Source organism: Stegodyphus dumicola, chromosome 5, assembly GCF_044657685.1.
Source record: "Stegodyphus dumicola isolate Sdum_Otavi_A_Nest chromosome 5, ASM4465768v1".
In the NCBI taxonomy this organism is placed as follows: domain Eukaryota; kingdom Metazoa; phylum Arthropoda; class Arachnida; order Araneae; family Eresidae; genus Stegodyphus; species Stegodyphus dumicola.
Window position 1 is genome coordinate 97,082,624 of NC_140772.1, and position 27,791 is coordinate 97,110,414.

A 27,791-nucleotide genomic window follows, 5' to 3' on the forward strand; every position below is an offset into this window, starting at 1 on the left:
AATCATCATACGCATCATAAACACCAAGAGTAAGGGAAATAGTATTAATATTAATGTTTCCATTATTATCATATAATAATTATTGTTATTAGTTAATATTACTTAAAAGTATTATTTTTATTAATTTATATTATTGTTACGAATCTTGAACATAGATAGATGATTTTAGTGGAATTATATGTGAAATTGTTGTATTTTTCTGTGTAATGTAACGCAAAAAATACTATAAAGAGAGAAGCTATACCGGAGATGCAAGAATACAGGGGCAAGTCCATTGAACATTGAGTAAATGGGTCTCGGTAATTTGGCGAGATATCGCCAACCTGACAACCTGATCAGTCTTTTTTCCGTGCTGAGAAAATGATTCTGAAACAAATTACGAATCACAGGCTCGACACCCATTTTCAAAGATTAGATTTGATCAACTATATACGTTTCGACTTTCAAGAACCTTGTACGAAATCATCAATTAATCACTTAACACAATCGAAATTATCGGCAAATCTTCCAGCAAAAAGTGTCCCCGGCGATGTGTTTAAATTATTTCGAAGAATCATTTTACGTTTATTAAGATAACAGCCCAATGCATAATTTCGCTAGATAATCGAATCTCTTGGAGCATTAAATTAATCACAATTACGTCATTCTCAATAGGACTTAGTAAATTAAAACAGGGAGTTACCTGTTTTAATCGATGAAAACTTGATGAGGCTACCTAAAGAATTCTCTAGGGAATGTAAATAAGGACCAATTTTTATTTCGTATAAATATCATTTATAATGTAATATTTACGTAACTGGCAATCTCAGCTTGCATGGCACGTAGTACAGGTATGTACTATATGCGCCTTGTTAACTTCCGCTTCCACTTTGTTAGTATTTGGCCCACCAGCTGTCAAAAAATGAAACCTCTGAACAAGCGTGGTTATATCCCAATTCATTTCGGCAAACGGGTGGGCTGCATGAAAGCTTTCGTGTTTTTCTCTATGCGTAATGTAAATTCCATCCTCCATAAAGGCAACCTGGTACTGTTCTGTTATCGGACACAGACCGGATACAGAAATGTATGTATGTATGCATGCGTGGACGGATGGAGAGTTTATGTCCTCATGTATATATTGTGTGTACGTATGTATATGTATGTGTACACCCATACATATGCGCACATACATGCATACATACTGCATACATATATACACTTCTGAATCTGGTCCCGATAACAAAAGAGTACCGACATCTCTTTCCTTCCTTAGGCAGACATTCTTTTTACGCTTTGTCACAAATTAAGTAATTCTAATCCTAATCCGTTCATGTTCGCTTCCGTGATTCTTATCATTAGATGTGTGCATTGCAGCAACCACTTCTAAAATGTATTAGTAATTTTTTACGATAGTTTCTTTGTGTATTTCTTTGATGATCACCGATCACATCAATGAACATCGATGTGTTGCGTGCGTACGAGTTCGTAATGGATTGAATGCACACAGAATCGATGAAAACTTGATGCAAGTTCTTTTTTCAAAGTAACACTTAAGAACTACTCGAATTTATTAAGAACTACTGGAAATTTAAACACAATGCACTGCAAAGCGCATCTAAAGAACGAAGCCCGCACTGGGTATCTCTCAAAACTCCGAACACTACTCTGAGCTGAAAAACTGAGAGCTCCTGTCTTAATTCCCAGTACCTTCCTTTTCTCGAAATTACTGGAAGGCTTATACAGCTAAAGTTTCATAAAAGGTCCGAATATCGTTACATTTAGTTAATAAGGATCAATTACAGTAGCAATTGCAGTTATACAAGGACCGAACCAAAATGTCGCCAAATGGTCGCCAAGTTTGGAGACTTTTTGTGAATTTTCGCCACATTTGGTCACAAAAATTAGCTGCTAAAATCATTGCCAACTTGGCGATATCTTGCCAATTTAGACATTTACCTCCATATTAAATAGACTTGGTCCTGTCATCTTATTTTTTCGGCAGAGCTTCGTCTCATGAGGCATTATATTATACAAAAGATATCAGAATTTTGCATATAATTTGACTAAAATTATTTACATATGTACAAAATTCGTAGCAGATGTTTTATGTACAAAAACTGCTAATAGGCTGAAGACACTCTCGCATTAGAAGCAGTTCAGTGAACCTTTCGGGACGAACTGCAACATGAACTGTTAAAACTGTGTTTCCTTATCAGAAGCATAAAATACAGTATAAGCAAACACCATATCAAATTTTTTTCATGTTATATGTATGTCTATGATATCTTCAATATATAAGCTTATTTTAATTTGCATGTGAATAAGATACCTTGCAATCAAATGAATTTTTCTAAAATACGCTATCCCATAGAGAGCAGTTACTCTAAAAATCTTAGCAAACATTACTGCAAGTTATCAAAGATAATAAAGCATTTATAATGTATTTCTCCAGCCTTCTTAGTATACCTTCGTCGTGTAGTGGTCAGCACGCTCGGAGCGTATTCGAACGTTCCGTGGCTCGAGTCCCGGCGATGGCATTGCTTATTTTCATGTCTCCTGCTTCGAAATAACCTAATGTCTTTACAGGGGCGAACAAACTAAAAGAAAATGTGGTGGATTTCTACACCACCAGGATTTGGCAATTGGGTCCCCTAATCCTCACTCGCCCATTAAAAGGGGGAGTATATAAGGTATTTCTCCCGCCTTCTTAGCATACCTTCTGGTGTAATGGCCAGCACACTCGGCGCATATTCGAGAGGTCCGAGATTCGAGTTTCGGCGAGGGCATTGGTCATTTTTCACATCTTCTGCTCCTTCTAATGTCTCTACAACTTATAATAAGACATCTTTAATGAACATTATTTTTTTATGTCCCAAAAATTTATAAAAACCTTGGGTATGACAATTTATATAACTATATTTTAACAAAGCAAAGAAATGTTTTTTGAAAATTAAGATTAAATCTACGTGAACATTTCACCAACTTTAATCCAGGATTCACTTTTGAAGAGAAATATGATAATTTTCATAAAATCTTTCTCTTATGAATTATTTGATTTCTAATGAGCCAGCAGACGTCGGCACTTATTGAAAGTTGAAGGAAGGCTTTTCGGATTTCACTTGCTTAAAGGAGGCCCAAAGTTCTAAGGGCAAACAATTTCAAGACAAGAGCAGAAACCTCAAAGTAGAAAATTACGAGTAATATCATAGTCATGGTTAGACTTATTTTTGCTGTTACCGTTATCGCACGTGAATTTATTTGAATTATTTTTTTATCTTTTAATACACTTCAAAAACAAATTAAATTCGGCGTGTTTAGGCATACGTGTTTAGGCATAAATAAATTCGGCGTGTTTATATCTAAGATATAACATATCTTAGGTACGTTTCAAGTAGGAATACATTTTCTCATGAAGATAATTTTCTTTTACACTTAACGAAAAACTTTCTTAGAATGCTACTCGTGAAATGCACTTTTTAAAGATAGTTAGATGCTTTAATAGTTTGATACATTTAACAACAAACTACGAAATATTTCAAGATTCATCAAGCACGTTTACTTAGTTTTCCAAAAATTTACTAAAATAATATGTTTCTGTATTACGTGGGCGCGAGCACATACTTTTGATCTTAGTCTTGTTATTTCAATCATATTTCAAACTCATGTATTTCGAAATGCCTGTCTTTGGTTAACACTTCAGATTGTTTCAAGATACAAAATTTTAAATTATGTGACTGGTAAATTTTATTTTTTGAAGTTTTTTAGTTTGGTTCTTCAGCCTAAAGAAAGAGAGGTAATCCTTTTAAATATCCCTTTTTAGCGGCGAAAAATAAGTTCTTACTCTAGTCAAAAAATTACTTAATAGTTTATGCTTTTTGATCAAAACATTACTTATTAATTTATGTTTAATTTTTTAAATAAAAAATTAGTATAGTGTGTACTAGTGTAGAATTGGGTGCCCCTTAGATTAGCGACAGATTTTTTTTTTAATTTTGGCGATGAAACCTCATTTCTGGTTATCATGATAGTTTTAACCTTGTCTTATCTTCCTGATTTTTTTAAATGAAAATAGATTGATGCGTACATGGAAAAATTTAAGGCAGTGGGCAATGCCTAGTTTGTGAAATTCTGGGATTTTTTTTAAGTGAAGACAGATTGATGTGTACAGGGACACAGAGTCGGAGCAATTCTTTGACTTCTTATTTTGGTTTTGTGTAGCGGCCATCTTGAAATTGTGTCTTCCTGGCGCCGATCTTGGCGTCAAAAAAGAACTGCCAAAGAAACTAGGGGCGCCCAATTGTAAACTTTTACCAAAATAAGTTAGATATTTTAATATGTCCATTGTACTGATAGAGAAGAAACAATCGTTTGGATGCATAGTTAAGCTGTAAATCTAACTATAAACTCCACGAAATGGATATACTTGGCTTAGATGTGCCTAATGTTTAGCTTATAGTATTTTTTGTATTAACAGATATTAAATATACTTTTTCTCGTGTTTCAAATGTGTAATATTCTCTTGCTTTGTGTTAATTAAATTTCACGACTTCTGAAAGAGAAAAAAATTGGATTTAGATGAACGATAGTTAATTTAATTTACAATCCAACTAAATACGTCAAATTAAAACTGGGTTATTATCCAGAAATTAGCATTATTTAATTTGATTTTGCTTTAGTTACTGAAGAAATTAACAAAGATGAGAAATCTTACCTTCTATCTATACAGAAGGAAAATGAAAAGAACTAAAATGAAAAAGGACTTCCTTGCTAAAGCATCTACCTTATAAGTCTTTTGCGACATTTGAAATTGCCCTAAGAAAGAATCAAACATTTATGGTTGCGGACTTTATAACTTAGTAATTAAATTTCTAGGTTTTGATTTATATTATTATTTATGTTAAGTTATATATTAAAGCTAACACAAATTCAAACTATAAAGGTATTATTTACTTCATATATTACTAAACATAAACGGCCCACCAACCCCCGAGCTGTAAAATCGCTTAACACTGAACCGCTGAAATCGTAGTTTGGTCTGGGGTTCGGACCAAACTATGATTTTGGTCTGAGGCTGGCTGCATGGGCGTTTTTTGTAAATTTTCCTATGCTTAACGTATATATGAGCTAGTTCCTCTTAAAATGTCATCCACGAAGGCATCCTTCCCCTTAGTCAGATAGCTTTCGAGTGCTTGATATAGTAAATTAAACAATGTTAAATGTAAAGGTACCTCCAAATTTATGTGGTTAACCCATATCGGCAAAATTGGCACCAAGCCGCCAAAATTTGCAAATTTTAATCTAGCAGTCTGTAACGCGTAAATTTAAAATGTCACTCAAATGCTTAGATGGTGACCATTTTGATAAGGAAGTGCCAAAATTTTCTCTTGTTAAAAAGCAATATTATTCCAAAATTTTAAGAGATATTGGGGTTAATCTTCATTTCATGAGTCCTAGTTTTGATTTGGCAAGTATCAGTGATATCTGGGTATTATTAGCTACAATTATTGCCTTTGAACACAAGCAGCCAAAACACAAGCAACACAAAAATTAATATATTTGACTGTTTATCGCGTTTATAATTACCGCCAAATAAATGTTCTTCCGAAAATCGAGTTTCTTACTGAAAGAACTGAATTCAACTGAAAATTAACCGTTGCTGAAATTAAATGAACATGTAATGAAATAGCTAAATTTTAAAACGAAGATTATTAATTTGGCTAAAATTCCATAAGCGGGGTAAGTTGGCGCTAAACTATTTTGGCCTTGAAAATTCGGCGAATATTTTAGGCGCACTAAATGAAAGAACTAAAATGTGATTTTTAAACCTAAACAGAACAGTAACTTTTTAGTTTTGCAGTAGTGAGACGCCGTTATTTTATGTAAACAGAATAGTAAAATGAGATGATTAAATACTAGAGTAAAACAAAGTCCAACAGCTTTGCAAGTAAAAGCATAATCCTATATATATGTAATTCATCATAAAATAGTAGAATGAACAATTCTTGTAAATAATTATTGAATAAATAAATGTATACACTTATCAGATCAGAGCACTGCGATGTCAGTTTTAAACGTAAACAGAATAGCAAATTATGCTTATTCAGCATCGTAAAACTAACTAAAATATTCAAGTTACTATCGTCGTGGAATTCAACACACTAAACAACTTTCGTTCAAAGCTTTAAATATTCCACATCTTTGGATTGTCACATGCAAGAAACAAAACTAAAAAAAAAAAAAATTAAATGAAAACATTCATAAATTATAAACTTCATGTCATATGAAATCCAACATTCTCTCACCAACAACAGCTTAACCTTCTGCAAATATTTATATAAATATAATATTAAACATATATATAACAATAATATTAAACAGTAAAACTTTTAAAAACAAACATAGTATTTCAAAATTAAATTTTTAAAAAATCCGGTTACACTAAATTCGCGCTCTTACAGTTACCGAAATAAAGCTCTAGGTTTGCCACAAGAAACATACAACCAAATTAAAATCGCGCCAAATAAAAAAACTCTCGCCAAGCTTGGCACTCACCCCGATTATGGAATTATAACCATTGATATCATAATTAAATATTTTTTCCTCTCTTCATTTGGCAACAAAAACTATTTGATTACATACACTTTTTGAAGCAAATACGATTTATATTTAACTTGGTATTTAGATTTTATTTTTTATACCTAACGTAAACTGACACGTTATCTGTAAAAAACAAATATAATTTAATAGCCTTCTTAAAAATTTGAAAAATGATTTAATTTTGTTGGTTATGCAATGACTGACATAAACTTCCTTTCAGTTTCGTAGCTCTATCGTGCAATATTTCTCTTAATTTGTGCAAAAATGTAACATTTTCATATAAATGTGCATTAAGTAAAAATTTCTGTGCGTGTGTTACGTAGAAAAAAGGGGAAAATTAAAATTACTTTTTCAATTTAATTAAATTTTAAACTGACTTAACTGACTTCTTTTTGGTGCCGCGACAAAAACTAAACACTTTAAATCAAAGAAAATATCCTCCCTGGTGTTTTGTTAAAATAACGATTATTTATCAAAACCAAAATGTTAAATGCACTTTCCACAACAAAATCATCAATCTGCTATCTCTCACTAAATTAAAACTAATTCAGATCTCGAACCTGAAAACACATAAATTTCAATACAAATCTAGAGATAGCCCTAAAAAACAACATTTAAAATGCAACACAGAACTCTTCAAAACCCCAGGGAATGATACATCTCACAATTAAGAAGTGTACTCATCAAATCATAATAAATTAAATAAGCCGATCGTATAGTCAACGACACTTAAAACTTATATTTTTTTCTACTACCGCAATATGGTTACCCGGGTTCGAAAGAATAACCATGTTCCGTAAGGATCACATGGGTGACCTACAGTAGACCACAATCAAACTGAAAGAAACATACAATAATAAAAATAATAAACACATTTATTAAATAATTCAAATCTTATAATTCAAGATAGCTGCCCAGACTACCCCTACACAATCTTTTTAAAAGATACTCATAGTTTTTTTTTCATATCAATCTCATTTTAAAAATTATTCCATTAATACAAAAATCATAGGGAAACACTTCCTGTTAATCTTTTAAGTATGTACTCAATTCAAACTCATGACAATTAAGCATTTAAAACATAGCTAACACTTTTTCAACTATTTATTATTCATAACGCTTTCTCAACTATTGACTGATTGATTAAAATAGCCGAATTTTAATCTACATAAAAAAAAATCAGCTGAGCTTTAGAATTTATCATTTCAAAATCCTAAATATTTACTTATAAAAGAAAGCAGAATAAAAATAAAACTTTTGCTCACAGAATCCGCGTACACTAGTTTGAGAGCCTCGGGAAGCTGCCGGGATCCAGTCAAAAAACGTCGAAAACATAACAGCCAAACATCATCCTCGTTCGGAAAACCGATACTGATGTGGGTTCATAGCATAATGAGAATTCTCTTATAGTACTACTCGGTCCAGCAGCATTTAACTCCAAAAAAATAATAATAAGTCTTCCCTTTTATTTCGAAGACCCTCTGAAGATAACGGAAGGAGATGGACAGCAGGAGATGACGACTTCCCTCTTTTTCCATATTTTTCAAAGCAAACTGGAACTTCAGTGCGAGCAATTCAGAAAGCTCTTCCACACATGGAAAACGTCAGAGACAAGACGCTGGACTTAGCCCCAGATCTTTTTGCCAATTACGCCGAAATTTAACCGCAAGGAGCTCGCGATGAGCTAGGACCGGTCGCCGCTGCCAGTGCCACGGAGATCACCAATATTAACCGTAACCGCGGTCGCCCCCAAGGGGTCGCCGGGTGACGCTCCTCTCAAAGTCGATCAAACTGGACCAAATCTCACCAAAACGTCGCAAAAATCTCCGTTCTTCTCCCTTGCAACAGCTTAAGAAAACTCCGTTTAAACTCACCAAGAAACGCCTCAAAATCACTATTGGCTCAAACAACACTAAAATTAAAAGTTTAACCAATCTTAAAGAAACTTGGACTCCCTCTAGCCAACTAGAAAAAAGGTAATAAATAGCCTCTAAAATTCTCAGAAATTCAGAACTTTCAACAAGATGACAGACCCTTTCTTTCCCGCGCAAAGAGGAATGTTTCCAACCTATAATTCTGTCAAATAATCGCCGCCCCTTAGAACTATTCGCCTCTGAACGAGCAAAACACGTGTTTTCAACCCCCGCGAAAAGAGGAAAATGCCGCTGGGCAGTCTGACCCCTAACGTCTAAAAGAAGCCGACTCGTGAGAAACGGAAATATACCCGCGCCCTTTTAACTGTAACACATATTCTACCAAACTTAAAAGAGCTTTGCCGTAAAGTTTAACAATATGAAATATTATACAATAATTTTTAAATAAGCACAATACAAATTCATTAAACACAGTAAAATAATACGCAATAATTATACACAACAAAAAATACATAAGAATTTTCCATAACACGTGTAGGTATGAATTATAAAAGAAAAACCTACGTAAATAAATAATTTATCTGCTGGAAAGCAATTAGAACTTTTGGTATTTACGCAAATCTCGCCAAGCACACTTTGTTGGCGACAACATACAGTATACACATAAAAATTGTTAACAAACGTTAGTTCTAAGAATTTTTAATTTTGAAGGCATAAACATTTTAATATGGTTTAAAATTTTGGTACTACTTTGGTAGACGGTTGCACGGATTTTTTGGCGATTTACATTGGCGCAATTGTTGGCGCGGTTTTTACAGTCGTCAGCCATCTTGAAAAATGCTGTTTTTACGTATTTTACGCATAATAAAGTATTCGAAACTTAAAAAAAAATAAATATCGTTAAAAATAATGGATTAATTTTTTTGTTGAAAACGTTGTTTTTTAAGATGGCTGGCAAATGTAAATAAATACATTTACTAAGAGTATAAAATGCTAAAGTAAGGTTAAATTATTACTTTCATATAATAGAATAAAAACACAGATATAAAAACATTGCGCCAACATTTAATGGATTAAAATATTACTTAAATTGAATATCGAATTAAAAACATCATACAAACGTTTAAAAGAATTAAAATATTACTTAAATTTAAATACTTTAAAATAAGTTTTATAGGATATAATTATTTAACATTAAAACATATGTGGCAATGGTACTATACGATTTTGAGTGCCGTAAAAAATCGCCAAACTATTGTTGATGCCAGTGCTGCCAAATATAATTGCGGCAATCCTAACGCAAAAAGGGAAATATAATAGTAAATAACTATTTAAGATTGATGTTTTAATTTAGATGTTTCATTTAATTTCATATAATACTTTTTTATTATTCTAATTTATATAAAAAAAGGCTAAACATGACTGAATGGAAGCATAAGTGTAAATAACTATTTCAGATCATTATTATAATTTATGTAAAAATTGCTAAACGTAACTGAATGGATGCCTGCATCGCTATTTCGCTACCGAGTTATCGCTAAAGCATAATTCCATCTCATTGGTTATTCAAACATAATTTTCTATAATGAATGATGCCTCTTCTTTGAAAAAATTCTCGGTAAAGGGCAGAATCGCCTACTTATTTGTTTGCTGCTTTTTACAGGGGTAAAAACAATTGGATTTTTGTCAATTTTCTTTTACTTTTTAAGTGAAAATAGGTCGATGTGTACATAGATAAAGTCAAGGGTGTGCGCAGTGCCATTTTTGGGCAATTCTGGGATGCTTTTTTAAGTGAAAATAGGTCAATGTGTACTTGGGTATCGAGTACTTGAAATTCTTAAAAACAGTGGAGGATTCTGCACTTTACCCAAAATTCTATTGCAGACTTTTCCTCATGGGCAATTCCCAAATTGTTAAATCCATAAGATATCAAAAAAGGATTTAAAAATTAAACTAGTATTTCTATGCGTCTTAAGAAATATAGAACTATATAAACTTACGCAATCTGAAATCAGCGCGTACGCTAGATTTCGCGCGCTGTTAAATGGGCGCGTTTGTTAGATTTGGCGCTTTTACGCATACATTTTCGCTGCAATTTTTTTACGGTCTAAAAAACGGAAGTACCGTGCAATAAATATCTCAGGAATTTTTGAAAACAGTGTATTAATTTTTGATAAAAATTGAAGTATACAATTATAAAGTAAAAGAAAAATATATACTTACATTTTTTTAAGTATTTTACCTGTCGTATATTGATAAGTACCACAAAAAAAAGATCTTCTAACGATCTTCATCTGTGATACACATCTCTCGCTATTCATTGAAGAAGCAATTAGCGAGATTTCCTCCAAAAATTTAAAATAAAGTTCCTCTGACCCTTGTAACAATTTATAAATAAATCTTTGATTAGGAAAGCCAGGTTGGCCAAAATAAGGTCTCAAAGGGCAAATTTTATTCCGATACCAATAATTCTTGGTAATTACCAATAACAACATTCATCTTCAAAACGGACATACCCATTCGTTTCGAAATCTGAGGAATTCGAAGAGATGAATAATAAAATTTTAAAATGGCGCGGTAATGCACAAATATTCAGTAATCAATAAGGGAGCTGATTACATCACGCATAGAATTAAAATTACTTAAATAATTCATAATAATATCATTTTTAAAAAAATGCAAAATAAATTGTATTTTAATATTTAGAAGCCATAAATAATGTTTAAAACATTAGACTAAATTTATAGATATTAATAAAACCAATTATTCTTTAAGTAAGGTGACGTCATTGATTACATCATCCATAACATAAAATTATATAAAATATCATAAACAACAAAATTTTTATTTCAAATAAAAATGCAAAATTAAATTGATTTTTAATATTTAGAAGCCATAAATAATATTTAAAACACTTAATTTATGCATAATGAAACGAATTATGTTTTTAATAAAATGACAAGTATCGGTTATCATAAATAACTTGTCCAGCAATAGATTTACCATAAGTCGTACCGCTCGCAAAAAAAAAAAAAAAAAAAAAAAAAAAAAAAAAAAAAAATTCACCAAAATCCGTGCAACCGTCTACCAAAGTAGCACCAAAATTTTGTAAAAGGTCAATAAATGAAGACAATAAATTTGTAAAAAGACATTAAGAATTCACTATGCTTTCATAGTTCAACATCCTGATTCGCCAGTTCGTATCATATGACTCAACGTGATCTCATCTCACGTAAATTACGCTAGAAAAATCTAATTCTTTCAGTAATTTTCAACATTAATTTCAAGTTAAATCTTAATTTGGAATACATGTTTAAATGCAAGAATTATTTCAATTTGTACGAATAGCTTACTTAGAAACTATGTCAAACCGCAGTGCTTTACTTCGCTCGTGCATTCTCGTTAGAATTGGTGAATTTAACCCTTGCTTTTGCCTTTTATATGTTTTCCCTTCGGGTGAGCGGTGTGATTGCATTCTAATTGACTTAATAACCGCGAATGATCTTAGGGCATAAAATTTAACTTTCTTGTAAAAATTCTATTTGTATGCCAGTATTTAAAGAAACAATCAATCTGATAAGAAATGGCTGCGATTTGTTTCGAAAATGAGGCATAAAAGGTTACCAGTGAAGATATTCTGTTCGGCATCAGTTGTACCATTGTAGGCGACTTTATCGTTTGCGCCGGCAAAACGGAATAGTACCGAACTTTTTTCTCCTTTTTAAATTTAACTTGTCCTTTAACTTATTAATTAATCAAGATTTGAGCTGAGTATGTATAAATTTCTTTTAAAATGAACTCGAGAATTCTTTCTAAATGCTCCTATTTAAATGCAGAAACTTAGAAAAACGAAGAAAACAGGGCAAAAACAGTCCTCTAAAAAAGCATGTAAATAACAAGTTAATGTATGTTCTGAATGTTAAAAAGTAATCTATTGATAAGAAACAAAGTAATGAAATGGTTAAGAAAATTTCCAAGAAGACAAATAGGAACAAAGAGATCCTTTCAAAGTATATTATGAATAACTAAACTGTCCTTCATAAAATACACTTCTGGCCATTAAAATTGCAGCCCCTTAAAAATAGGTATTAAGAGATTCATATTTAGTTTAGAAATGCTGGGATATGAAACTGAACTGGAATAGGAAAATGAAATAATAAAATTTTCAAATAATTTTGAAGTTTTTAACATGCAAAAATCAGTATTCCGAGCATCTGCCTCTAGCAGTAATTGTAGCTGTTATGGGGCTTGTCTTGATTGGTGTTGTAGTATTGGTCTTGGGAGTTATTTTGTGTAGCCATCCATAATTACTGCAGAAGGCGAATGACGTTGAATAATTCTGGATAGCAATTCAAGTCCATATAGCTTCCTTTTTATGCTAGGTTTATCTGTTGCTTCGTGTGACGGATGTTAATCATGCCAGTTTTTCCGGCATGTTGTTATGCCGATCTTTCTCACATATTTTCTTTCTCTAGATCACTCACTAACTTAAAATGTGTGGTCAACTCGCAGGCAAAAGCAAGCATCTAACACCCACCGTATTGAGGTAACATAGCGCTTACAACATACAATTCGGTGTTGTCCTCTTCGAAGTTGAAGGAGTCCCCAAAGGTATGAGCGAGACAAAGGAAATCAAACCTTATAACGCAACGGTATCTATTCGCAGCAGATTAGAAGCAGATTAGAAGTGAAACAGATGCACCTCTTACCATCATTACTAAGTTCAAATCCAGCGTGACGATGAAGAAAGCGAGCTTTCAATGTTTTTTCCTCTAAGTTCATCTACATACCGCTACATGGGACAGTGAGATTCGCCTCCGAGGGAGTAAAAAAGACGTCACGCTGTACATTAACCCATATATTTTACTTCAGGTCCTAATTCCTGTACTACAGCGTTAAAGGAAATCGAATACTGGTGGTGTTGATGACCATGCGCGGAGCTGCAAATCCTGTCGCATTGTATGACACATATATAATATTATGAAATATGCAAATTTCCTAATACAGACTACGAAATGTGGCTTTAGGATCCCTAAAAATGATACAAGCAAGATGTCTGTCTTCTCCGATATTGGTAATAGGTGCCTTTAAATCCCACTCGGTACCCTCTTATCCTCATCAATTTCAGATTCTCATAACAGATACTGGATTTCGACTAAAGTAAGCAGCCCTCACGAAGCGGTAAGCTGGAATAAACTGCGATAAGCTGGAATTCTCCAAAAATCGAATTTTTGATCGATATGAGTTACTTCTTGCATGCTACATAATAGCACGTCCAACAGGAAAGCAACGAACCTGAGAGATTTCCGAATGAGAACTCAGTATTTCAACTACCATATTATACCGCTTTTAGGTGTCATTGCTCTTGCCAGTAATCTGAACATGCCATTAAACGTTTATCATTTGTGTATTGTATTGTGTTTCCCAATACGTTCTAAATTTCTTGTAAATTACAAGTTCTTGTGATATTCCATCATGGAGTAGGGGTTTTAATGAGTCAGCTGGGTATATCAATTAATTGCAATTAATAGTCATAATGACGAAAAGACGATAACATTGACGTATTTTCTCTAGAAAATTGTCTCATATTTATGGTACCTACTTTTCCGTTTAATGATAACTCCCTACACTTTAGCAGATATTTAGTAACTAGTGCTCAGCAGCTGAATATTCTTGGCCATGTAAGTTCAAAATTGAAACAAACTAAAAGACTAATCTCAAAATACTCTACGTTACACACATTAAAACTATTTTAAAATGTTGTGTCTTTTTCAGGCAAAAAGTAGATAACGCATTTCGAATATGTGAAATATTTGTGTGACAAAGGAATATGCCAGAAGCTCATATACTGAGATCAGGTGCTCCAAATTTAAGAATGTGAAGGAAGATTATGATAATCTAATTTTTCATTTTTGAGTTTATTCTTCACTACGTTCATTCGTTTGTACTTATTAAGACGTAAAAGCAAAGTAAATGGCTCGAAGATGCGTTGATTATCTAGATGATACTGACTATATCAAGTAAGTTACAATAACTTAATTTTCACATGTCTCATGAAATGAAAGTTAGTTGTTTATAAAGTTTTCTAGATATAAGTTTGATGCTTTTCTAGGAAACCGGGGAAAAAAATTTCTTCCTACTATTTAATTTCAAAATGTTCACAAAAATTAACTATAAATAAATGTTTTGTTGTGAATCGAATCTCGTATCTTTTCCTAAGAGGTCAATTTGCAAGTACAGACAAACATTCACAATTGTGCTAATTCCTAATGCAGAAAACATATTAGACTTAGTAAAAACACAAAGTATATGCAGTTCCTGTTGCTATGCATCTGAAAAGCTCGTTATGACTATGCGAATGAAGGACTGGGCTCTGCTTCTGAAACTCTTTTACAAGAATGGTGATTGTACTTCAACTACTGCTCTGGAGAAGTTCGGGACATTAATGGGTATAAGACGCGGAAATCTAGTCGAGGGAGGAAAGCAATTGCTTTATAGTCAGTGGAACATGTGGCTATAGCACTGCAAAAAGAGACTAAATGTGGTACTGAAGTGTGCAATGCAAAATAGCCCGATCTTTAGACACGCTTATTAGCAAGGTTCATAAAATTTTACGAAACATTCTGCAATGCTATCCATTTAAAAGTAGGCACGTTTAGGAGTTGTTTCTTTATGACCTGTCAATAAGACAACTTTCGTTCTACGATTTCTTGCTTGGATGGAAGTGCATGGCCATGTGATATTCTGTGGGCAGACGAAGCCTGTTTCAGTCTCCTAAGCTCTCTAAATGCTCAAATGTGCAGAACATTGCACACATTGGACCAGAGCTGTATCTTATACCCATTTAATGCACCGAACATCTTCAAGGCAACTAAAGCACAGTCACTGTTTTTGTAAAAGAGTTTCACTAGCAGAGCTCAGTCTTTCATTGACAGAGTCACGACGAGCTTCTCAGATACAGAATAACGGGAACTGCGTATACTCCGTGTTTTTATTTAGTATGTATGTCATGTCTTTTAATTAACAAGTACGGTGCCATCTATTGATAAAGTTTTATTTTAGCAATAGATTTTATTGAAATTTAATGAATAAAATAATGAACTACTTGTTTTCTTTCGCCAGACAAATTCCCATTATTTCTTGTATATTCTCGTCAAATTTCATGTCACTATGACCAGCGATTCTTTTTTTACAGCCTTTAAAGGGCAACTTTAACTATAATCACCTTGTATTTTTAACGCTGCTGCAACGTGGTTCTTTTCCTCATAATTAAAAGAAATTATTCGATTACGACTATGATTGCTTAGATACGATTCCTTTCCTTTAAAATCAATTTACAACTTTAAAAAAAATTACTGAGTTAATGTATTCATTCATGTAAGTCAACGTCAATATCTAAGCGAATTTTGCGCATTTTAGCGTATTTTTTTATTAATATTTTAAGTTACTGGGATTTTTCTTTGTGTGAATATGTATAAATTTGTGTTGAACTTGTTTTCGTGAAATTCTATGCCTTATTTTAAAAAACATTTATACGTGCATGTCGGAACTAGTAGTACCGCAAATCTTGTAATTACGAGGAGCCCAAAACGTTACCTTGTTCTGAGATACGTTATGTAGTACAAGGCAGTCATCAAATAACTTATTCTATATACGAATCCCTAGCGACCTCAGTGTTGTTTAATAAATTGAAATGCAACTCGAAATGTAGAAATTACAAGATTCCCCGATCTTAATAAACACTTTTCTCTGCCACTTTCAGGCAATTGAATAAACAGTAAAAGCGCATTCGACTTAGATAAAGGATAAAAAAAAACATAAAAGGAGCCTTATTTTTATTTGCATTTAGATATAGCTTGAATGTTAGATATTAGTTTATCTAAATAAGACTTTTCTGAGATTTTTCATATAAATTCCTTTTAAAACTGAATTGCTTATCTATTAAAATAAATTACCGCTGTATGCTTGATGTTAAATTTTATGCTGCCAGTATCATTAGGTTTAATTAGTTATTAAGATTCTAAGAGAGTAGCGCCAGTTTAATACACTCGAGAATGATGTGAGTATCAACAATCAAGCTCTCATGATTAGAGTAACACCGAACAAATTCCGAAAATTTACAGACACTTAACATACCAACGCAACCATCTTGGCGGAATTTGGATATTTTTTCGCGAAAGATAAGGATAAATTATAAAATAAGGATAAATTATAAAGACTTACGCACATTATAATTTATCCTGAAAAGAGTGATAATTTTTAACTGCAAAAAAAATTATATATTGTTACGCATTTTTGTATACACGTAAATAATTTTAGTAAAGTTATGCTTAAAATTATGGTATCTTTTGTATAATTTAACAGGAAAATCTGGAGTCGAAGCTATATTAGGCCTGAGAGAGTATCACCTCTAAATTTTTAAGTTCAGAGTAGACTTCGGAATGCTAGCTAATGATAAGTAGAACGCATCTCTTTAGATGTGCTGTGTTTAACATTCTTAGCAGTTTGAAGAGTAACTACTGATTGTACTCTGTGATACTAAGAAGAGCTGTACGAGTAGTTTTGTAATAAGTTACAGAACTTTTCACAAAATTAATTCTTTTAGTAAAAGTAAATTTTATCAAGCTATCATCGATTGTGTGGGCATTCACTGTAGTAAGAACCCGTACGCACGCAACAATTTCTGGTGTCAGAAGTAGGACTCAATGCCGGGAACAAGAGAAATTGAGAAACAACTGAGATAGCTAGTGGTAGCTTTACCTATATTAAAAGAAGAAATGAAAGCGGACTAAGAAAATATGGAAGGGTCCGTCAAATCAGCTCAAGGAAAGATGGAATCTGGCCAAGAAAAGACTGAAGCAGGTCAAGAAGAAACGAAAATCGGAATTACTGCGATAATAGAAATCAAGTTCGAGGCTACAGAAAGCAGAATTGATATGCTGTAAAATAAAATTGGAGAATCTGAAAAAGAATTTCTGCTGTTAAACAACAAAAAAATTACAGAATTTCTGCTGCAGACGCCAAGGAAGGTGACAGCTTAAAAAAATCCGTCATTATAGCAGGAGACAATTCTGACGCTTTTAAATTCGTAGCCATGCCTTTTCTTCTGTCTTTATGAAATATGATATATGATATCTATATAAAATGACTTCCTAGCACGTGTACAAGACTCACTTTTCTGTAATGGCGGACACAGATGGATGGGACACAGATGGTGGCAGCTAAGGCCTGCCACCTCGCCACTTCTCTACGAGCTGACTACAGCGGATATCCTCCAAACTCTGGCCATAAACTAGAGGCTAGGCTTCAAAGCTTTATCCGGCACGTCACAGCTTAACTTTGCGGAGAAGTGTTTAAAATACTCTTTTAGACTTCAATTAAAATTTCTCCTAGAGAAGGCTAGGGAAACACGAAAGTTCACCAGGGATGTTGAAAGGCTGCCTCATCTCGCCTTTTCGGACTGCTGCCCATTAGAAACAACGGAAAGTCAGTTCCAGCAATACTTAATCTGTGGCATGCGAGATCCTGAGACATAGAAAGCCAGAATAATGGAAGATAATGGAATATCTGCCGTAATGGTATATCCCAAGAACTTAAAGTCTTGCTGAAGAAGTGATCTCAAAGGATCTATCGAAGATAGTCTTCCCGGTGAGTTTTCAACGTCAGTGATAAAGCTAAATTCATTAGGGGTCGAAGTAATTGCAGCATGTGCTCAATTAACTAACGCAGTTAATCGAACCAATAGTGCAAAGAACCACAGATCATGCATTATTGATCTGGCTTTTAAATTTCAAGAATACCAAAGACCAAACAGCCAGACTTAACAGAGACTTCAGGAATATGATAACGCTATTGGTCATCAAAAGGGATCATCACATGGAAACGCCGATGCCCTGTCTAGAAAATCTGTTCCAGGGTGGACTCTAAATACGAGCTGCTTAATTAGCTCACATCCAGAATTACGAATTCAAATTGTTTGATTCAGACATATGAAAACTTCAGGAACGATCAGTTAGAAGACAGGGATATTAAATTCATAACTGACTTAATGTAATCTTCAGATAGGAAACCTGCCTGGAAGGCTACTTTGGTCTATAGTCCTAGGACAAAACAATAATTGGCTCCCTGGAAATCATTCCGTATTCGAAAATGGTGTCTTATATCGCAAGTTTTAATCGGATGATGGAAAGGCATTCCGATGGCAGCTGATACTTTCAAAATATCAGACGTCCTTTAAAAACTACACAGCATCCCAACAGGAGGCTACTATGTTATAATGAATTCATTGCATAGAGAGAGTGCTTCTACGGGAGTAATACAACTGATGACGAGGCAAAGTGGTATCGCATGATTGGCACCACTTTGCCTCGCCATCTTTGCATACAAAAGACTGAATAAACGCAGACGAGCAATGTTGCAACATTACAATGTAGGAACGCCTTTTGAACGCATCGCCTTTGAGATCATCGGACTTCTTCCACGAACTGCTGATGCCAAGAAATGCATACTTGTTGAGACTGATTACTTCATAAAGTGGCCTGAATCGTATCCAATCCCTGATCAAAAGGCTGTCACGGAGCAGAGGTATGCAGTGCTATACAGCATTGCATTTCCAGGTTTAGAGTGCCTCTTCATTTACATTCCGATCAAAGAAGGAATTTTATCTAGGTTTTAATTAAAGTACTCTGCAAACTACTCGGCGTCGACAAATCCCAAATGACACCTCTCCATCCCCAGTCAGATGGCATGGTAAAGGTTTTTAATAGAACCATCCTTAATATCCTTTCGTTGGTGTTTTAAAATTGAGTTTAATTCTAAATATATCCTTATTTTTTTTATTATTTTTTTTTTGTAAAAAGAGTTTGTAAAATGTTTTTTACAAACAATGTGAAATTGGCGACATTGCTTGCTAAAGCTGATGAGATATTATGCTCATGGTTACCTGAAAAATTGTTATACATATGGTTCTCAACGTCTGGCATATTCTGAAAACCTGAAGACTTCTATGGAGGTAGTTTCTCTAATGTGTATGTACCCATTTACGATAACCACACTCACTATTTCGCATCGTAATTTGATCAACATGGTAAGAAACATAAATGGCGATGGAATACTACTTGTAGTCCAAAAAAGGCGCTGGAAGGACAGTAGGTAAAAAGAGAAGGAGGAAAGTGACAATCAAAATAGAAAAGAAATAAAAAAAATTTTTGTTCTCGATTAATAAATGCTGTACATGTCTGTTATTTCACATGAAGAAATATTACAAGCGAGAATAAGAGATATCACAGATGTCTATAATATTACACACTGAATCTGCTGAATGTCAATATTTTAAGTAAACTACACTGCCCTCCAAAAGTTAAGGAACAGCATGTTTTTGTGTGCAATTTGAGAATGAAGCACCATAAAAACAAGATATTTACAGGACATGTTTACTGAATTCTTTAATGAATGCGCCATAGAATGTTTCTTAAGTTCAACACAAACATGAATTATAACAAAACATTGCACGTTCAGCAGAGAAATCCAGTCTTGGAGAAACAGTATATCAACGTTTTTTGAGAAAAAATGGGGTAGTAACATTACAAAAATGGGTTGTAATAAGAAATGTGTCCACCCCATCCTGCAATACATTCGTGGCAACGATATTCCATGCTATCAATTAAATTGTCGGTCAGTGAAATGGAAAGAAGCGACCAGACACAGGGTAATCCTTGTTCAAGCTCATCTAAGGACCTTGGAGGAGAAGTTAAAGCAGCAACCTGTCTTCCAAGGTAGTCCCAAAGAGGCTGTATCGGATGCAGGTCTGGGGATTGAGCTGGCCATTCCATCCGCTCCATACTGTGACCATCAAGATATTCTTCAGCAACTCGAGCTTGGTGCGATCGCGCATTATCGTCCATCAGAAGAAATCCAGCACCAATAGCAGCGGGATATGGGCGGCCATATTGATCAAGGATCTCGTCTCGATAGCTCTCGCTGGTCAACGTTCCTCCATGGAACACATGCAGGTCAATTTGACCACAGAGAGAGATCCCAGCCTAAACCATTATTTCACCACCTCTGTAACTATGTCTTTCCACAATGTGGGATTGGTTGTATCTGATGCGTTGTTCCCTCCAGATCAGCTGACGACCTAAATCACTCTCCAGCGTGAAGCTGGACTCATCTGTGAAGAGAACAGATTCCCATTGTTGACTGGTCTAGGAGATGTGTTCTCTTGCCCAAAATAACGGGCACCTCTGTGTCCTCTGTTCAATGAGACACAAACGACTGATAGTCTTGCATACAGGCTTGTATTGTGCAGGTGTTCTGCGCCCTGTAGTAACTAACATTCTTGTTTCTGTTGCCACTAAATGATCTGCCATGAGCTAAAGCAAAATTACACCTCCTTAGGGTCAAAAGAGCTAAATTATGGTCTCCCGCAGGTTTTCAAACTCTAGGTCTGCCTGGAACATGTCTTCTAGACACAGAATCCTCAGATTCAAACTACAGGGTGATTATAATTAAAATTGCGATTTCAAAACGCTCTAACTTTAAAACTACCGGTCAGAATACGGTCAGTAACGGTCAGAATAACTTGATATTTTACCAGAACAATCGTGAGGCAATGGAATTTTGTTTGGGGAAGTTAAAAAATAGTTCCAAAATGTGCCGATAGATGGCCTTGTCAGTGTTCACATGGCTGTTGTGAAGGTATGCACATTCCTAATACTTGCCATACGCACCACAGACATAGCTGTGATAAAAATGCAGAACACTGGTGGAACACGTAATACTTTGCTTGAATGCTTCATCGTAACTGACAAAGAAGAATCGCGCTCTGCTCGTGAAGCTTTTTCTTCTGTCAGAACGGTAACTCTGCGCTAACAGCTATCAGGAAGTTCTGGACACTAAATGCATGAAATCCGGCCTCATGACCCCTTATGCCCTGCGACAAATGTAGATTAATTCAAAGAGACCGGTTTATATGACGTGAAACGAGGTAGATGACAAAAACCAGTTATGGAGGGGCAGTGGAAAAGGTGGCTACAACGTTACAAGAACAGACAAACAGTGATGCAGAAATCAGCAGTGCAAGGAAGTGGACGAATGTTGGATATGCCTATCAGCACGGTGGGTAATGTCCTATGGAACATCTTGCGCTGTTATCCGTGCAAGATAACTCATGTGCAGTAGTTGCTACTTGCTGACCTGTAAGCACTTGCATCGTTTGCACAAAAGTTTCTTGCCCGGATGAAAGTGTACAATGGATGGTCAGGAAACATTCTGTGGTCTGGGGAAGCTCATTTCCATTTGCAAGGTTCTATAAATACTCTATAAATACTCATATTTGCTTAACCATGTCCTTACGGCAATTCAGCAGCATCAGTGTGTGGATCGCACAATATTTATGCAAGATGGCATTCCTCCGGACGTTGCTACTTGTGTGAAGCAGCTGCTGATCGCTCATAAAATCATAAGCTGCCATTTTCCAACAGTGTGGCTGCCACGTTCGCCCGACTAAGCCCGACGACCTAACCAAAAATCCCTTGAAGTAAGCTTCGTGGGCCACTGTGGCCAACGGAAACGCAAAAAGCAACCAAAGTACCACTTTTACGTGACAACTGTAGTAAAACAATGCGCTTTAACTCAAGCAGTACTAAAACTCAAGCAGTACTCAAGCAGTTTTAATTTACAATTATTGTAATATTGTTGCGTGCATAGTAGAATGAATGCAGACAGAATTCAAGATAGCTTGATAAAATGTATTTTACCAAACGAAACACTTAACAGTTCTGGAACTTCCCACAAAAATAATCGTACAGCTCTTCACAATATCAAGGGTATAATCAATAATTGTACTTCAGGCTGGTAATAACGTTAATCACAAAGTAGTGCAAAGGGCATCTAAAAGACCAAACTCTCTAGGATATCTCAGTATTTCGAATTCAGCTCTGAACTAACAACTAAGACACTTCCCGGCATGGTTCCGCTACGTAGACGATTCTTTTACCCTGTTTGAAGGTAATAGAGATGATTTAAATAAAGTTCTTTCAACAATGAATTCTATTGATCCTGCTATTCGGTTCACTTTTGAACTTGAGACTTGCAACTCTCTTCCGTTTCTCGACATTCTGGTCACACGTAACACATCCAACTTCAGTATTACAGTTTACCGTAAACCTTCATCGGTTTGCCTTCCACCACACTTTAAATCATGTCATCCGACTAAACAAAAGTTAGCTTCATTTTATTCCTATGTTTTCCGTGCTCTTCAAGATTGCTCCTCCAAACTAGCCCTTGATGAACTAAATTATTTAAAAGCAATAGCTATTGACAGGGCCTTTTCACCCAACATTATTAATCAAGCAGTTAAAAAATTCTCATCTCAACACACCAAAAGGCACACTCTTGTTTTAGGAGATTATAAAAATTCTGTTGTCATTCCCTTCTTTCCATCAATTAGCTATAAAGTTGCACATATTTTGCAGAAATTTAACTTTCGGGGTGTTTATTCTCCCATCAATAAAATTCGGACTTCTATACTCAAGGACCCCATTCCAGATATGAATTCCTGTGGTATTTATAGGATTCCTTGCCAGTGTGGTTTAATTTACATTGGCCAAACTAAGAGAGAATAAAATTTCGCGTCAAGGAACATGAGGCATATGTTAGAAAAAAGGAAACACAGAAGTCTTCTGTTGCTCAACATTGTTGGTCCGAAAATCACACTTTCAATTTTTCTGCTGCCAAAATTATTCAAAAAACATCTTCCATTGGAGAACTGGATTTTCTAGAGGCATTTCACATTCATAAAAATCTTTCTGTTCTAGTTAACGATCCTAATTCCAACCCAAATTTGCCTTCGGCCTTTAAAGAAATTATGTTTTAGTTCTGGTTTCACCAACAGATCGCACCACTTGCTTATTCTTGCCCAGGCTTTCTTATCTTAACTAATTATTTCCTATCTTGTTCATTTGCGGTTTTGCAGCTGAAGATGGTGGTTCGGTAAAACCATCGAACTAGTCCTGTGAAAATTTTGTAAATATAACGCTGATTTTTGTTTCCTGACTTCTGAACTAAGACGCTATTGCTCTCTCGGGTATTATATAGTATTCTAGTACTATCTCCAGTATTCTCGAAATTACTGGAAGGCATATGAGGGCCGGTTATGGTTACAGCTAATACAGGAATCAATTACAATTATTCAGTTACAATATCAATTACCGTTATATACGGACCGAACCAAAATGCCTCCAAATGTTCGCAAAATTTGGCGACTTTTGGCGATTTCTCGCCAAATGTTTTAAAAAAAATTAGTCGCCAAAACAAGCTTGGCAATATGTCACCAAATCAGCAAGATAGCCATTTACTCAATGTTAAATAGAGTTGCCCCTGTGTTCTTGTTTTTCCGGTAGAGCATCATTTCTCTCAAACGTTTCACGTTTCATTATACAGAAAAATGCAACAATTTCACATAACATTTCACCTAAACTATCCGTATATGTACAAAATTTGTAACAATAAATGGTAATAAACTGATAATATACTACATGAAATAATACCTTTGCAACTATGTAAAGAGATTTTTAACTACATGAAGCTGGAATATTTTCATTTCTATTAGTGCAATTAATGACACATCTTAAGATACCTTTATTTCTTTGTGTTAATAATACAAATTCTACTGAAGAAGAATAGATCTTTTTATCTATTTGTTTTCCTTGTTATGTGGTAATGGTTCTTAGGTTTTCATCTCTGAATACCTTCACCTTATAACTTATTTCGGTGATTTCCAAAAGTTTATTTTACCATTAATTATTTGTTTTACTATTATTACTAGTACATTTAAAGTGTACTTTTTTCTACAGAAAAGTAAAATACTGTTGTCTGTTTTGAATGTCTGCAAGTAACACAGTAACTCAATAATGCAGGTAGAAACGTCATATCTTTCATAATACATACTGCATTGATGAGATTAAACATAACCTTTTATTGATACTAATTTATGTATTAAACTGATCTGAGATTACTTTTATTTTTTTCTTCGTTCTTAATGATTGGTGAAGATCTCTTTAAGTAGTTTGCAATGGTATATAATACACATAGCAATAAAACCAGATTCAATAGAGTACGTTCCATAAAAGCAAGTCTACAACATTAAATTAACTATTTTCTATTAGGTAACGATCAGTATTTGTCGATTAGTTTAAAGTGCCCTGATAAAACCGTTTGCCATCAAAAACTATTACTTATTAAACAGTGCACAGCATGAAAATCGTAACGCTGAGCAGCATTAATGTTGAGTTTAACATTGTGTGATATGATAATTTATTTGATCACTATATCATTTGATGTAACGTTGAAACGACTGTTTAAAATATATATGTCACTAGTATTATTTCGTTTATGTGGCACAGCAGTATTATAGGGTCTTCTAAGGGATTGTGTTTCTAACAGTTTAGAACCATTGCTCTATTACTGGCTCTAAATAAAGCTTTCAATATGCTATAAAAAGTATTTTTCCTTCCAGTTTTTCAAGTTTCCAAAGATGGTGTACATCTCGTGCAAGCCCTCCCCGCTATTCCTATCCAAGTTTTTATTCTGACGCTATGTGCTCCGTGCATTCGAATAAATATGATGTTTACAACGGCGGATATTATCAGACACCCTATTGGCTGGTAAATACATCTTTCATTCGGATACTTTTGTAAACTCTAAAGTTTTGTAATGCTGCTTTTTTGTAAACTTAATGAAATTGGTTTTTCCTGGGGTTTAGTCGTCAAATTTGAGAAAGCTAATAATTCAGTTTGTACTTCATTTTTTAAGCTACTAAATCATTATAAAATAGTTTCCGTTGTTTAGTAACTCGTTGTTAGCAACACTATTTAACGCGCGAAATATCTTGTGACTTTGTGTTATTTAGCGATTTCAGAAGATTTATTTTTTACTCAAGAAAAGGATTCAAATTTTGTATTTAACAACCCCCAGAACTTATACAAATATAAAGGTTTGAACTGCTGACCTTAAGATTTCTAGTCATTAGATTTTTTGAAGCAGGAGAGGTGAAAAATGTGTACTGCCCTCGCCGGGACTCGAAGCTTGGACCTCTCGAATACGCGTCGAGAATGCTTCCAGTTACATCCCAAAGGCATGCGAAAAGGAGGTAGAAAGTGCCTTATGTACTCCTCCTTTTAAATGGCGACTGGGGATTAGGAGAAGCAATCGCCAAATTCTGGTGGTGAGGAATTTTCATCCGCCACCCTTTAGTTTGGGAGCCATTTGTAGAGACGTTAGGTTTTTTGAATCAAGGAGGTGTAAAATGTGCAGTGCCATCGCCAGGACTCCAAATGAAGACTTTTCGAATGCGCGTCGAGTATGTTTCCAAATGCACCATGAAGGCATGCGAAAAAAGAGGGAGGAAATACTTTATAAAGATTAAAAATGTTAGCACTCAGCTTTCATCTCTATTCAAAAGATAAGTCCTGACTTACATTTCATTGAATATTCAATTTTTAACCATTTATTTAGATTCATTCTCTTATTAAAAATCATAATTAGAACCTTTGTCTTTGATTATAAACCATAATTATATCCTAAATGCCAGCCGGATGTGTCTTATATTATTTCGATATTTATAAATGTTACCTCTTATACACCAAGAATGTGGATAATAACGCAATTAATTAATAATTGTATTTAAAATCTATTATACATTCAGAGAATTAATTATTATTGTGCCTCATGTGCCTTTGGAAAAGCTGTAATTTGTACAATATAAAAATACCTTTGGACCTTAACAAAGTATTGTACAGAATAAAGTATTCTTTGAAAAAAAGTAGAATCTATTTATGCTTGGAGCGTGATTGAAAGTTCCCTTAATTTCACTTTTGAAAAGAAGTCTTAATTAAGTGTTGAATTCTTTAAAATTAAATTTTATCATGTTTTAAGATGATTCATATGCATTCTAGAGTCGAATTTCGTCAAGCATTTTTGCTCTTGAGTCTCTTTAAATTATAGAATATCGAGATCCTATTTTATTCGTGTCATGTGTCTAATAATTAAAGTTCGTTGCAGATAATAATAAAATTCATAATTTTTTTATATTTCTCCTATATTTCGATATTTGTCTTCCCAAAAAAAGGAATATGAAGTGTCTAAGAGATAAGTAATGGAAAAGCACTTTTACGGCAGTCGGTAAATAAGCTTTCGACGTTCGAAACGTCTTACCGAAAATTCTGAACCGTTACATTTCTTAAGTACTTCTCGTACTTCGTGCCTTTCTTAACTGCTTCTCGTCTACAACTCTGATAAATAATGTTACCGCCACAACAACGCACGCCCTGCATTGGAAACTGGAACCCGAATTCGACCAATAGCGAAAAACTTCCATGCCTGTACTTAAATTATATTTTTAAAGATTAAAGCGGCCACTTCGTTAATTAGCCAAAATCGAAAGGTTAGCCGTCATAACTGGCAGACTTGTAGTATCAGTAATAACAGTACAGTAAACTTTAATAAGAATAATGCACCATAACATATATATTAATTAATGTGCATGGTTGCGATTATGTTTTTTAAGCGAAATGTCCTATGTTTTTTAAACAAAAACAGATCTGTGAGTACATGACGAGACCAAAACTGTTGCTCTCCCATGTAAATAGCAATCCGCTTACTACTTAAAAAAGCCAAAAAATTGTCCGCATTGCACAAAATTGGTATTAAGCACATTAAATATTAGATACATTATATTATTATATGATTTTCAGTTTTTCAGTTTTTGAAGGTGCCAAGTTTTCATTAAATTAACTTTAAACGTCTCATAAATTTCGCCAAAGTGCTTACTGTGGCTGCTTTAATCCTAAGGTACCTAAATTATTTTTTCTATTTATTTACAGTAACATAATATTATAAATAGAAAATTTTACAAATAAAACGAAAAAAATAGTATTTCAATACACTTACCAGCAATGAAAATGTGCCACTGTTGCTTGTATTTTACAGGAAAAAATAAAATGCACATTATTTTTATATTTAATAAAAATTTTTATTGCTGCTCAAATAATAATAGAATTAAGGAATATATTACCAAATTATTCCAGTGGTTTAGATTTACGATCCACTAAGTTCTACTGAATTTTGGTTTTAATTTGAGGGATCTAAAGATTTATTGCATGGAATCCCATTTTTTTTGCAGAATACAATCTGAATGCATTGATCTAAGTTAATAGCTCGCCAGTTCTGGCAGCAAACAGGAAATTGTAATTAGAAGAAGCTAGAAATTCACCTCCTTCAAAATAAAAAAAATGAAAGGAAAAAGCAAGAAAAGGAAAACCATTTCCAAAATTGATGGCAACA

General features: G+C 34.1%; 1 protein-coding gene across 1 annotated transcript in view; it reads left to right on the forward strand.

Moving 5' to 3' along the window:
- Positions 1–3,642: 3,642 nt before the first annotated feature.
- LOC118197691 (uncharacterized) overlaps positions 3,643–27,791 on the forward strand; it is a 37,159-nt gene continuing 13,010 nt past the window's right edge. Inside the window, exons 1-3 of the mRNA XM_035369228.2 lie at positions 3,643–3,772; positions 14,226–14,470; positions 24,967–25,114. Of these exons, the coding sequence (XP_035225119.2) occupies positions 14,424–14,470; positions 24,967–25,114 (195 nt within the window). The 5' untranslated portion in view covers positions 3,643–3,772; positions 14,226–14,423. The remainder of the gene's footprint in view (positions 3,773–14,225; positions 14,471–24,966; positions 25,115–27,791) is intronic.